Source organism: Cetorhinus maximus, chromosome 18 (assembly GCF_964194155.1).
Source record: "Cetorhinus maximus chromosome 18, sCetMax3.hap1.1, whole genome shotgun sequence".
Lineage (NCBI taxonomy): Eukaryota > Metazoa > Chordata > Chondrichthyes > Lamniformes > Cetorhinidae > Cetorhinus > Cetorhinus maximus.
Window position 1 is genome coordinate 43,020,295 of NC_135896.1, and position 14,576 is coordinate 43,034,870.

General features: G+C 41.5%; 1 protein-coding gene across 2 annotated transcripts in view; it reads right to left on the bottom strand.

The window, feature by feature from the left end:
* LOC144693111 (SERTA domain-containing protein 2-like) overlaps window positions 1–7,279 on the bottom strand; it is a 67,197-nt gene extending 59,918 nt beyond the window's left edge. The window contains exons 1-2 of one of the 2 annotated variants that reach the window (XM_078562528.1): window positions 7,032–7,279; window positions 5,423–5,506 (exon numbers count right to left, since the gene is read on the bottom strand). In XM_078562528.1, the coding sequence (XP_078418654.1) occupies window positions 5,423–5,472 (50 nt within the window). In that variant the 5' untranslated portion in view covers window positions 5,473–5,506; window positions 7,032–7,279. The remainder of the gene's footprint in view (window positions 1–5,422; window positions 5,507–7,031) is intronic. The other variant, XM_078562530.1, reaches the window with a different exon arrangement.
* Between the last annotated feature and the right edge of the window lie 7,297 nt (window positions 7,280–14,576).

Sequence of the window (14,576 nt, forward strand, 5' to 3'; positions counted from 1 at the left end):
TAGTGCTAAGAATAGGTGCTGATAGTGGCATAAAGGTAAGAAAGCAGAATGTGATAGTAGCAGAACAAGGGTAGCATTGTGTGAAAGAACATCATTGGACAAGTAACAGATGGCCCAATAGGGGATGGGGTGGGGGGAGGGAGCGGTGGCTGGGGAAAAAAAGGATAGAAACTGGGATATAAGGGGGATAGAAAAGGGGATAAAACCATAGATAAATGAATAAAAATAAAAATAAGTGGATAAAAAATAAAAGTGAATGTAGAAAAAAGGGGATTAAAAAAAAGGGAGTGAGGATGGAGGGGAGAGTTCATGGTCTGAAGTTGTTGAACTCAATGTTAAGTCCAGAAGGCTGTAAAGTGCCTAATCAGAAGATCAGGTGCTGTTCCTCCAGTTTGCGTTGGGCTTTACTGGAACAATGCAGCAGGCCAAGGACGGACATGTGGGCATGAGAGCAGGATGATGTGTTGAAATGGCAAGCGACTGGGAGGTCTGGGTCATGTTTGCAGACAGACTGAGGTGTTCTGCAAAGCGGTCACCCAGTCTGCGTTTGGTCTCCCCGATGTAGAGGTGACCACATTGGAAGCAGTGGATGCAATAAACCAAATTGAAGGAGGTGCAAATTAAGCGCTGCTTCACTTGGTCTCCTCTGCATAGGGAAGACCAAATGCAGACTGGGTGACCGCTTTGCAGAACACCTTCGTTCATTCCGCAAGCATGGACCCAGGCCTTCCGGTCACTTGCCATTTCAACACACCATCCTGCTCTCATGCCCACATGTCCGTCCTTTGCCTGCTGCAATGTTCCAGTGAAGCCCAACACAGACTGGAGGAACAGCACCTCATTTTCCGATGAGGCATTTTACAGCCTTCTGGACTTAACATTGAGTTCAACAACTTCAGACCGTGAACTCTCTCCTCCATCCTCACCCACTTTTTCCAATCCCCGTTTTTCTACATTCATTTTTATTTTTTATCCACTTATTTTTATTCATTTATCTGTGGTTTTTAACCCCCTGCTATCCCATTTTCTATTCTTTCTTTCCCCACCACCACCCATCCCCCTACCCCATCCCCTACAGGGCCATCTGTCACTTGTTCCATAATGTTCTTTCACATAATGCTACCCTTGTTCTGCTATTATTACATTCTGCTTTCTTAGCTTTATGCCACTATCAGCACCTTTTTTAGCATTTACCACTATCATTAACATTCCCTTTGTCCATTAGTTCATGACATCTTTGTCAATCCTTCCTTTGTCCCCACCTATCGCTGGCCTCCCATCCAGCTCCGCCTCCCCCACCTCCCCTTAAACATTATACATTTCATCACATTTCCACTTCTCTTCAGCTCTGAAGAAGGGTCATACAGACTTGAACATTAACTATGTTTCTCTTTCCACAGATGCTGTTAGACTTGCTGAGTTTTTCCAGCATTTTCTGTTTTTGTTTCAGATTTCCAGCATTCGCAGTATTTTGCTTTTATACTAATCCTACTAATACTCTCTCATGCTGTTTCTGAAGCTGCTGTCCCCACTCCCTTCTCATGCTCTTTGCGCCTCTCTGGAGTCTTGCCACTCTCACCACTTTTCGCGCTGTTTAACCCTCTGAAGCCTTGCTTGTTACTCTCCCCTTCTCGTACTGATTAAGCCTCCGAAGTCTTGCTGCAGTCTCTCACCTTCTCACGCCATTTAACCCTCAAAGTCTCACCGCTCCCTCTCCCTGCCTCACACTCTTTCAGCCTCCAAAGCCTTGCTGCTCTCTCTCTCTTTCTCACACTGTTTAAGCCTCTCCAAAGTCTCGTCACTTTCCCTTCTCGCACTGTTTAACCTTCCAAAGTCTCGCCCTAATATAGTGAAGAACATTGAAGAAACCTTTTCTCGTGATTTTTATATCACCATTTCAGTTAAGGATTTGAAACTGTTTACAATATAGAGAACATTAATTAAACTCATACAAGAGCTTACAGAAACAAGTGACAGCACACATAAAGTTTGTATTTCAACACTTTGAAGTGCTAATTTGCATTTATCTGTGAGGTACATTCCATTACTAAACATCTGTAGATTAGTACAATTTTTCACTATAAAAAGCCAGTTACATGGGAACTGATGCAGTGTTTGAATTTTCTCACAAGTTTAGCTCTTGATTTGTTCTCTCCCTTATCAGGATCCCACTTTATCTGCTTGTCACCATGCCACTTTGATGACTGCAAATTATTCTACTAATTCCTACTATTAGTGCAGTGCATAATTCAGGTCAAAGATATTTTACTTGTTCAGCCAAACGACAATTTTTTGTTAATCTTGGCAATTAAAGAAAATAAATAAGAAAAAAAGTTGCATTTATATAGAACCTTTCACAATGTGAGGACATCCCAAAGAGCCTCAGGGCCAATTAAGTGCTTTTGAAGTGTAGTCACTGTTTCCAAGACTCACAATTAATCCTGTATTGGTACTCTATAAAGGTTCGCAATCTCAATTAGATATTAATGCAACATCCTCTTTATGACAGAGTTAGAAGGAAAGAACTGCTCAGTAGTAGAAATTATTTCTTGCAATTTTGTTGTAAATGTTTTGGTCATTCTGGAAACATGATTTCAACCATCACATGGCCAATCAATTTTTTAAAATATTTTTAAAATAGGTACATTATAGAAAATAAATTGTTAATTTAAGATCGTTGTGGGATTTATGATTGAAACAAACAATACATAATAACATAAAGAGAAACCTACATCAGCATATGCATTAGAAGCACCACACAGGAGCAATATAAACCTAGGAGAACATCCAAAACTTGTGATCAGTATAGCAGACACGTAGATCACAGAAACTCTTCATAATGCCAACGTGTAAGAATTCTGGTGTTCTTTTCCTAGACCTTAATTTTTTACAATAGGCATAGTGAAGTACACATTTGGTGCTGCTCATATCCTAACATGCACCATGGCCCATGCACTCATAACTCCTGTGCACACTGGCCTACACTGGCTTCCTGTCCAGCTATGCCTCAGTTTTAAAGTCCTCATCCTTGTTTACAAATTCCTCCAAAGCCTCGCCTCTTATCATCTCTGTAACCTCCTCCAACCCTAAAGCCCTCTGAGATCCCTGCACTCCTCCAAATCCTGGCCTGTTGTGAATCCCAAATTTTAATCATTCCAATATTACTGGCTGTGCCTTCACTGCTTAGGCACTAAGCTGTGGAATTTCTTCCTTAAATCTCTCCACCTCTCTCTTCGCCTTTACAACGCTCCTTAAAAACTCTTTGACCAAGCTGTCAGTCATCTGCCTTAATATTGCCTTATGTGGCTCGGTGTCAAATTTTCGTTAATGCTTCCGTGAAGTGTTTTGAAGTGCCTTGGAGTGTTTTAATATGTTAAAAGCAATATATAAATACAAGTTGTTGCTGTTGTTTCCATTCAAATACCAAGAGGAGGACCAAATCAGCTAACGTAACTAAAATTAAAAAGGAAATATCTCTTCTTAAAGTGCTTCATGTTAAAAGCAGTACTTCTGAACTGTATTCACTGTTATTACATAGGTGTGTAGTGCTATATAGTTAGTGGTTGTGCTTTCAGCTACTGAGGCGTTATGCTCTGACATTCCCTTCAAACTTTTCGACTCACTCTTCTTCTTTAAGACGCTCTTTGACCAAGCTTTTTGTCACCTGTTACCTGCTTCTTTCGTTCAGTGTTAATTTCAGTCTGATAACACACGTGAAGCATCTTGGGGCGTTTTACTACATTAAAGAGTAAATATTTATGCAAGTTGTGTTGTTGTTATCTAACTTTGTCTATACGGTAACTACTTGATCACACAATGATAATTTTTACAATTAACATTAAGTGTATACAGTGGGGCACTCATTGGATAATTACTTGCGCACATATAAAGAGACACTTATTGACACTGGTGATGGGTTGTAGGGTTAGGAACTAGACATTTGTAATGTCTCACGTTGTGAATAAATTTAAAACTGAGTAAGGATTGACTTCTGGTCTCCTCCTGCACCAACTAGCTGAAGTTTAACACAAGACATTTACAGGATAGTACAGCCCATCTTAATTTATCCATCCAGAATTCTAAATGCTACAGATCTTATGTATGTTCTTACATTGCACATAAAGATAATGCTAAACAGTTCACAGTGTGATAACAGATTTAAAGAAAATCGCCTAACAAGCAACTAATTCACAAAACTGGTTGTGTGCAATACAGTTATTTAAATGGAATATAATACGAGCACCCTTGTGGTATTCAATTTGTGAACCTAATGCTAAATTGTAGTTTGAGCCAAAAAATTAATGGAGTATTGACTTATATTGATACACATTATTTTGTATTGATCCACATTACAGTATAGGTACATTCCATTTAAATGACTCTTGTGGAGAGGCTGCAGAAGACTACAGTTCTAAAACTTAGACTTGCATTTAAAATGTTTCAACATTAGAATTGGCAGTGGCAGCAGTAGTCTTAAAAAATGTTTTATGCAGCTTTTTAGCTTTGAGAAATTATCAGTAGTGAGCTTCATATAGAGGTTTTTATTTCACTTTTCATGATGGGTCCACCTCCACAATGTTGCTTTAGTGTACTTTATCAGTATGTTTGTGGTTTTAAGACTGTTTTATCGAGGAGATTGAATACACAAGAAAAACATCAACCTAACACTTGGTTACAAAGTACAACTGCATCAAGCAAAAAGTTCAATGAAAAGGTTGTAGAGCTTTTGATTTATAATTTTGTTCCTGAAGTAACTTCCATTTTAATGAAAGCATATAATAATAATCTAACGTGTTATTTTACACAAGTAATTTTAGCGGTCACCATCAAGACAATACCTGTTACACTAAATCCCACCACTAGCAGGTAAGTTTTTGATTTCTCAGATATGCACAATGTATTTAAGGCTCCAGTTGGACTGCCACCTTCGAATCAATGTGGAACAGTTTTGGGTACATGCCAACACAAAAACGGCAGTGCAAATCGTGAAGAATGAGCCCCCTTCATGAGGCCATCTCATACCAAGTTGAAGTCGTACTGTATGTCTGAAATGTGTGCATTTTTTTGGCAGTCTTAATGTAGACTGTATAGAATCAGACTGCCACCATCTGAAACTCTTCAATCAGGAATCATTGCCCCACCACCAATTCTCTGTCACTGACTGATGCTGGATGGGTATCAGCAATCCTCTAACATCTTTCCCAAGAGATTATTGATCATGCCAGAGCCTAAACAGCAAGCATCAAAAGGCTATTCAACCACAGGAAAAGTAAATAGGCAGGCCCATTCTATCCTCACAGTATGCTGGCACACATACACACTTTCCAGCAGCAGTCTTTAGGTGATCAGCAGTCAGGACCCAAGTTAATGTTTACACTTCCTAATTGAAGAACAGTGACAAATTTAGGTCTGCTGTTGATACCTTCTTAGGTTCAATCGCACCAGTTGCTCTTTTGATAAGTCTGGAATCATTTTTACCCCATATCCACCTGTAGGATAGTATAATCTGAGGAAAAGAGAGGAAGGGAACCTTGATTTAAAACATGTTAAAACGCTAATCTTGATCTCTTAAGGGGATCTCTAAATATAAATTAGTTCGGATAAAAGGACCTTGCATCTGCACCAAATACTTGTGCTGCTTTATTTTTTCAACCCCATTAAAGTTGGGCCAAATTTCCACTAAGTGAGCCAAGATTAATACTAATATTTGTTGTTTTATTCCACAGTAAGGTGAAGATACGGAACCGTCATAATCAGTTACTTATTGCCATCAATACAACTTGTGGTTGCATAATGAAAAAACATGCTATTCAGAGGGATGCCTTTCTTTATTTAAAGCTAATTTTCTAACTCCGCCTCCTATAACCCATCCTCCTCGCAGCCCTTTGCTGTTCCAATGGCCCTGTTTTTTAAAGCTTAACTCCAGTATCAGCGTTAAGTCTCCACCCCGCACCCCACCCCCACCCCACCAAGAGGAATCCACCAGCCTAGCTTGGACATATCAAAAGAAATAGTCCTCCCAACAGCAAAGAGTGTGAACAATCACTACAAGAACGTCAAAGGATCTTTCATTGTCTCCAGGATACAGGCCCAGACACTCCATCTGAAAACTAATTTATATTTAGAGATCCCCTTAAGAGGTCAAGATTAGCGTTTTCAATATGTTTTACATCAAGGCTTCCTTCCCCTCTTTTCCCAGGACTGTCTGAAAGCCCAAAGTGTGTCAAATTTTACTCTGGTTGAGATCAACTTATTCATGACAGGCCAGGATCAAACAGGTACCTTCCTGGATTATATGCCCTGTTTCGACGATTTCGTCGATTTTTATACCGTATAATATATGGACATTAGTTATTAACCTTTTCAATTAATTTTCATAATCAGCCGGGAAAATATCGACCTCTTCCCGGTCCCCATTCTGCCCCTTATGCTTTCTTGAATTTGGGGAGGAGTGGCAATCTTTATCGGGACACTAAACATCAACTCCTTGATCCGCCAAACTGTCATATTGGTAAACCCGTACATCAAATCAAGCGGAACAACCAGTTCTCCAAAACCACCTCGGAGTCGGATGCGCTGGAAAAGCAACACAATGTTAGATGACAGAATTTAACTAAAGCAGCTTCATGTTTTGAAAGAGAATAGGAGTGTGTGATGAAATATTAGTTAGGAATTGTAAAATGAAGCGCATTTTACACTGGTAGCACCGAGGACGGATTCCAGTTCAGTAAACGTTTACAACAGTTCCTTTCCCCACAGGTCATACCGAATTTAAACACCTCGTACACTTTGTAAGCAATCGTACAGTACAGAAGGTTCGACAAATCAGCTTTTTGAATGAAGTCTTCATGTTAACACTGGTACTGGAACCTCAAAAACTGTCACGATGATTTTTGTGACTTGTGTAATGTTACAAACATGGTGTTATATGTTTATAAGAAGCCTCGCGGTTTTGCCCTATCTCTAACACTGTCGAAATGCTTACACACCAGAAAATAAACCCAATGTCTGTCTACAGTTCCAACACCCACCTTAGTACAGAGGAGACTTTTGCAACTTCCTTCTGTCGACCAGCGGAGTACAGAGCAGGGAAACAGATTCTTGAGAGATTTTCTTTATTTTCATGGGAAAGCAGTCTCTCTGAGACATTCGCCCGAATACATTTTGGATCTACATTGCCGGTTGTCTCCAAACCCTCCGTTATATTTCCACACAGGCTGCGCTCCACAGAAGCTCTGAGCTTCCAGTCTCGTCGCTCCAGGGCTCAAAGCGTCGAAATTACGGGAAAGATACTCGATGATTGACAGTTCGTCAGGTGCGCGCTCCTTCATTGGAGGGAAACGTTGTCCGGGCAACAAGGGCCGAGCTGCCATTGGTGTATAACTTGTATCAGTGGTTCGCCCGCCCCCCCGTTTTGACCAATCAGAATGACGGAGAGTGTGCGGCAGGGCAGCGCGTGCCCGCCCGCCTCGCGAGCGGAAGCGTGGGCTGCTTCTTAACCATTGAGGGTGCGCAGTAAACTGGTCTTGTACATGAGTTATACGTGTCTAAATAGAAGGCTGGTATTGTCGGTATATAATATGACTTCTTTCCACTTTCATGTAGTGTCAATTATGTATTTGTGACTAGCTTGATTCCAGATTTAAAAGTGGCCAAACGCGTACAAGGCCTGCAATAGTTAAATGCCCAGCAGCCAGTGGTGACGGAGGTGAATTGCCCTGAAAGAACCCTTCACTTAGAGCTGGCTGGCGTCGCCTGAGGTCCTGTGTTTCTGTTGGGCAATCGCTAGCTAATCTTTAATTGACAGAACATCTATCCTTGCTACGTGAACACTTCCAAAAAAAAGTCAGCGTTCCTTGCGAAATCGCGATCGCTTTTGGAAACAGCCCTGTAACTGAGTTCACCTCCTCTTTGCGGGAGAATTGATCAGTTCAGCAATTTATTTCTAAACATTTATTATGCGGTCGATAAAGGCCTGCGTTTTTATGTTCTTTCTATACTTGCATACCAGGTAATATTAAGAGAGCAACCATTGTCACCGTGGTTTGTCAACCCCTTCGTGAGAAATAGATTTTGTGAACACGAAGAGTTCTTGTCAAACTGGGGAAATAAGAGTTGGTTACAGGCGAGGTAAGAAAAGTGAACATGAAATGAGCTTTAAATTGGCGCCAGTAAAATTAGCCCATAAACAGATTTAAATTAATTTATATCATTAACTTACCGCAAGTTGAAGAATACCGCGCTTTGGAGAATGTCATTAAATTATTTCTGATCAACAATTTGCAGTTGTATCCAAAGTGAAAAAAATAGACTTTAAGGTGTTTGAAAGAAGTGTGGACAATGAAAACTGAGCTCAATAACGAAAACTTGGGAGGGCTGAGCAAAAGCATTAAGGCAAGTGGAAGGATAGGAAACAGCAGTTTCAGGTGAGTTGCAGTTTACAGAAGGCGGAAGATGGGAGACTGGCCAGCAGAGCATTGGAATAGTTGATTCTGGAGGTAGCAAAGGCATGAATGAAAATTTCAGTGGCAGAGGAGCTAAGGTAAGGAGGAAGCAGACAATGTTCTAAATGTGAGAGTGAGCAGTCTTTATGACAGGTTGAGAAGCTCAGTTCTGGGTTAAGTTGGACATCAAGGTCGTGAATACTCTGGTACAACACCCGGGATAGTGGCTGGGGGCAGGGGTGAATTTGATGGTGAGCATATGGGTGGCAGATGACAGCTACACTCTTAATGCGTAGCTCAATGAAATCACGGTTCACCCAACATGGGATGTCAGATCAGCACTTTGATAGCACAGACATATGGTTCAAGAGAGGTAGAGCTGGGTGGCTGTAATTGTAAAAGCAGAATCTGCACGTAAAGGAGGTTGCCAAGAATACATCCTTGGGATACTTCTTAAGTGACAGTGTGGAGGTGGGAACAGAACCTGTTGCTGGAGTTGCTCTGGTTACAATTGGATAGGTAAAAGTAAAAGCAAGCAAAGGAAGTCCCACCAAGGTGGACAGTGTTTTTTTTATTTTTATTCATTCATAGGTTGTGGGTGTCACTGGCTAGACCAGCAGTTATTGCCCATCCCTAACTGCCCGTGAGCAGGTGGTGGTGAGCGGCCTTCTTGAACCGCTGCTGTCCATGTGGTGTAGGTACACCCACAGTGCTGTTAGGAATGGAGTTCCAGGATTTTGACCCAGCAACAGTGAAGGAACGGCAATATAATTCCAAGTCAGCATGGTGAGTGACTTGGAGGGGATCTTGAAGTTGGTGGTGTTCCCATGCATCTGCTTCTCTTCTCCTTCTAGGTGGTATAAGTCGTGGGTTTGGAAGGTGCTGTCGAAGGAGCCTTGGTGAGTTGCTGCAGTTCATCTTGTAGATGGTACACAGTGCTGCCATTGTACGTCGGTGGGGGGAGTGAATATTGAAGGTGGTGGATGGGGTGCTAATCAATGGGCTGCTTTGTCCTGGATGCTGTCAAGCTTCTTGTGTTTCGTTGGAGCTGCACTCATCCAGGCAAGTGGAGAGTATTCCATCACACTCCTGACTTGTGCATTGTAGATGGTGGACAGGCTTTGGGGAATCAGGAGTTGAGTTACTCATTTTAGAATTCTCAGCATCTGTCCTGCTCTTGTAGCCACAGTATCTATATGGCTAGTCCAGTTCAGTTTCTGGTCAATGGTAACCCCCCTCCCCCAAAATGTTGATTGTTGGGGATTTGTGATGGTAATGCTGCTGAATGTTAAAGGGAAATGATTAGATTCTCTCTTGTTGGAGAGGGTCATAGACAGGCACTCATGTGGCATGAATGCTACTTGCCACTTATTAGCCCAAGCCTGAATATTGTCCAGGCCTTGCTGCATATGGACATGGATTGCTTCAATAGCTGAGAAGTTGTGAATGGTGCTGAACATTATGCAATCATTCCCAAGTATCCCAACTTCTGACCTTCTGATGGAGGGAAAGTCTTTGATGAAGCAACTGAAGATGGTTGGGCCCAGAACACTACCCTGAGGAACTCCTACTGTGATGTCGTGAGGCAGAGATGATTGACCTCCAACAACCACAACCATCTTCCTTTGTGCTAAGTATGACTCCAGCCAGTGGAGAGCTTTCCCCCTGATTTCCATTGACTTCAGTTTTGGTGGTGATGCCACACTCATTCAAATGTTGCTTTGATGTCAAGGGCAGACACTCTCATCTCACCTCTTGTGTTAAGCTCTTTTGTCCATGATTGGACAAAGGTTGTAATGAGGTCAGGAGCTGAGTGGCCCTTGCAGAACCCAAACTGAGTGTCAGTGAGCAGGTTATTGCAGTGTAAGTGCTGCTTGATAGCACTGTCAACAACAACTTCCATCACTTTGTTGATGATCAAGAGTAGACTGATGGGGCGGTAACTCGCTGGGTTAGATTTGTCCTGCTTTTTCTGGACAGGGCGTACGTGGGCAATTTTCCACATTGCCGGTAGATGCCAGTGTTGTAGCTGTACTGGAACAGTTTGGCTAGGGGCGTGACCAGTTCTGGGCCACAAGTCTTCAGTACTATCGTGGGAATGTTGTCAGGGCCCATAGCCTTTGCAGTATCCAGTGCCTCCAGCCGTTTCTTAATATCACATGGAGTGAATTGAATTGGCTGAAGATTGACATCTGTGATGCTGGGGACCTCAGGAGAGGGCTAAGATGGATCATCCACTCAGCACTTCAGCCTTATCTTTTGCACTGATGTGCTGGGCTCCCACATCATAGAGAATGGTGTTATTTGTGGAGCCTCCTCTTCCTGTTAGTTGTTTAATTGTCCAAGATGGGGGATGAAGGTGGTTTTGAAAGTAGAGAGCACTCCAGTAGCAGGAACCATTTACAATATCAGCAAGCATGGCAGTAAGTTGGTTGGTTATGTGTTTATGGGGAATGGAGTCTAAGGAGTTGGAGATAAGTCTCCTAGAAGATAAGAACTTGAAGAGGTATGGTGGGATGGGAAAGAAACTAGGAAAAGGTGAGGATTCAAAGTCAGAGGCGATCAAAGGCAGATGTAGTTATGTGGACAAGGGGAAAGGGAGCAGCAGTGTTAGCTGTGTGGATGAAGTCCATCTTTGTAACAAAAAATTCTGTGAGATTCTTGCACCAGTTCTTACAGCTGAGGATGGAATAGACAGGAAAGTGATCAGCAGTAAACCACTGAAGGAATGGGTTTAAACTTTAAATGAAAGTTCGTGACTTGTCTACACAGGACTCCCAAAAATGTCATTGTGGCTACCGTTTTTGTTCAATGGAAACCTGCCTGGCATCAAAGGATGTTTAAATAGCAATGCATGGACTGTGTAGAGAACCTGGGCTGAACATGACTTTCAAACAAGACTCAATTCTGTGAATCTGTGGAAATCTGAGTCCACTTAAAATGTAAAGAATAGTAAGTTCTGGACATTGATCATTACATAGAATAAAATCAACAGGACTTATTTCTCATCTCTTCTGTAATATTTATGGAACAATGCTCAATGTAATTAGTCACCAAATGCAAATATAATGTACCACTCCCAGTACAAAATCCTGTACCTGTTACTTTCTTTTGTTTTCTAAATATTTGATAACTGATTATGTATCACAGGTGCCTTTCAATATAAATCACTTTTGTTTTTAACTATGGTAGTTGCTTTTAAAATAATCTAGAATGTATTTTTTATGTTTATTATTCTTCAGAAGCTTAAAGAGAGCTCAATTTTGCATTTGATTATGTGAGGTTAACAATATGTGCAATGCATTTAAAAACTACCATGCAAAACAAGGAACCTTAATATCTTCAATATGCAATTTATGCATTTGGAAATTCTGCATTGTTTGGTGCACTCCTTAATTGTGGAACAAATTATGTATTTGATGGCTTACAACATGAGTTCCTTGTTTTCTGCTTGAATTGATTTTAAAAACATATGATCAAAATATTCTGAAATTAGTATTCAGTCAACTACAATTATTTGATTATATATGTTTCTTATATTTTTCATTCTGGTATGAAAGATGAACAGATAAAAGTTAAATATTCAATTCAGAAATGAAATTCAAGCTTCAATTCTTGATTCTCCTGCATTTCACTGCCCTCCCTGACTCTGATTTAATGTTTGCTGCCTCTTATGCAGGGAATAATGTAAAGCTGATACCTAGGATTTCTGGTTTTCATATGATTCATATCCTATAATTACGGTTCTGAAGTTCACTTTTTAACAATACAATAATAAAAGCATTGGATTTGGTGCAATTTAATGTCTATCGTGGATCAGGCCGTACCCAATCGTACGATATTGAAATGCAATATTGTGCCCAGCTGTTCTCTGCCAAATTTGTGCTCATCTTGCGTCGCTGTGTTTGAATCCATATGCTGTCCCTCGGCAACATCAACTGAGCACATGATATCAGGCTCCACATATATGGTGACAGCACTCAGCTCCACCTCACCATCACCTCTCTCAACCCATTGCTACCTTTGTGTTGTCAGATTACATCCGACACCTCAGTCTTAGATGAACCAAAAATTTCTCTAGTTAAACATTGGGAAGGACAAAACCATTGTCTTCAACCCTTGCCACAAACTCCATTCCCTCAGCGCCAATTCCATCCTTGTCTCTAATCAATGTTTTAAGTTATACCATACAATTCACAACCTTGGCATCCTCCTTGACCCCGAGCTGAGTTTTCAACCCCATGTCTTCTCCAACACAAAGGCCACTTAGTGCCATTCACCCAATATTTCTGTTCTTGGTGATTTACATTGGCTCCGGGTTCACCAATGCCTTGATATTAAAATTTCTATCCTTGGTTAAAATTGTCCCCGTGCCCTCGCCACACACACACAACTCCTGTCCTATTACCAGTTACTTGCCTTTCTATAGTGTCTTTAACATAAATTGGAATTTTATGCCCCACCCTGGAGAGGAATATCAGGAGAGGGGGAACTGCAAAATTAGCTGCCATAGCAGCGGGAGTGGGCTTCTTGTACATCCCCACCATTGGTGACCATGTCTTCAGTCATGTAGGCCCTAAGCTCTTGAATTCTTTACCTAAATTTCACCAGCTAAAACCTATCTCTTTAACCAGTTTATAGTCACCCCTTCTAATATCATTTTTGTTTGCATAAGTTATCCCATTCTACATCAATACTCAATGATACGTAGGACAGAATTTTATGTCCCACGGGTGGGCACGTGCCCGACCCAATCAGGTGTAAAATCGTGGGAGATGATGTCAGGCGAGCGTCCCAACGTCATTGCGCACTCACGTGATATTTTGCTCAGCAGGTGCGTGCAAAAGTTGGAAGCGCGCCCATCGACGATTAAGCAGGCAAGCCCATTAACGGCACAATTGACTCCGAATTTTCGTGGCCCGTCCAACCTTACAGTTGGCGAATGGGCGAATTGGCCAGGTGGCCTTGATATTTTTCATCACGCCACATCCAAGGGCGGGATGAATTCTCCATCATGAAATAAAATAAAAATAAATATGTGGACAGCATTTTTATGAGGCATATTTTCAGGTGCTTTAATTGTGATGCATGGGCATTTTTTTGCAACTTTTTAAACCTTTATTTAATCATTTGAAGGTCTGCACCTCCCTGAGTCAACTGTCTGCCTTCAGGGAGCTCTATTACAGCGCTCACCCACACCCGCAGTGACGTCGTCGCCCACCCTCTTCCCACCCCCACACTGGCAGCACGGAGCTTTTCAGTGCGTGTTTCATGCTGGCTGGCCATTAACTGGCCATCCAGCATGAAATCGCAGCCAGGGAATCGTTTCCTGGCCACTCCGGGGCCTGCTGATCATGTGCGCCTGCCAAGGGTAAAATTCAGGCTATAAGTTTTTTTAAATTTCATGTGGGATTCTGATACTCATTCTACCCACAATAAACTCTGCTTACTTATCACTCTTGTCTCATCAGCTTGCATTGACTCCCCATTGACACAGATTTGAAAATCATTGACTTTAGTATCAAATTCTTCAATGCCCTTACACTATTCTACCAGCTCCAACCATGTGTCCCAGGATGCTCTGCTCATCTGACTATGTTCTATTGTGTATCCCTGCTCTCTTTCTCTCTGTTTCACACATTCAGCATAACTTTCAGCCAAAATGCCCTTGCAGTCCAAATACTCTTTATAAATCCCTCCACCTTGCTACCTTTCCCCCACTTTCAAAAGTTAATTACTTGCCTTCATCTCTTATTACCATCACAACCTTTTCTTTCACTTCTTCACAGTATCCCATCCACTTATACAATGCCTTAGGACATTTTGTAACTTTAAAGATGCCATATAAGTGGAGCTTATTTGCACATATTTGTGAATAGGAATGGACAAAGGTTCCTCTTGCAACATTTTGAGGTATTGCTTCAAGTGTTCTCCTTGGGTTTAGTATCACCAGTGATACCTGTAACAGATCTCACATCCTGCACAAACCATAGTGTGACTTAATCTCTTCAGTATGCAAATATAGAAGTCCAGTCTGCAAGTCGTATCCAGATAACTGAAGAAAAGAGACTCCGAAGGAAATAAAGGAAAGATCTGATGTACTGTGTGGCAAAATATTGCAAAAATTGGGCT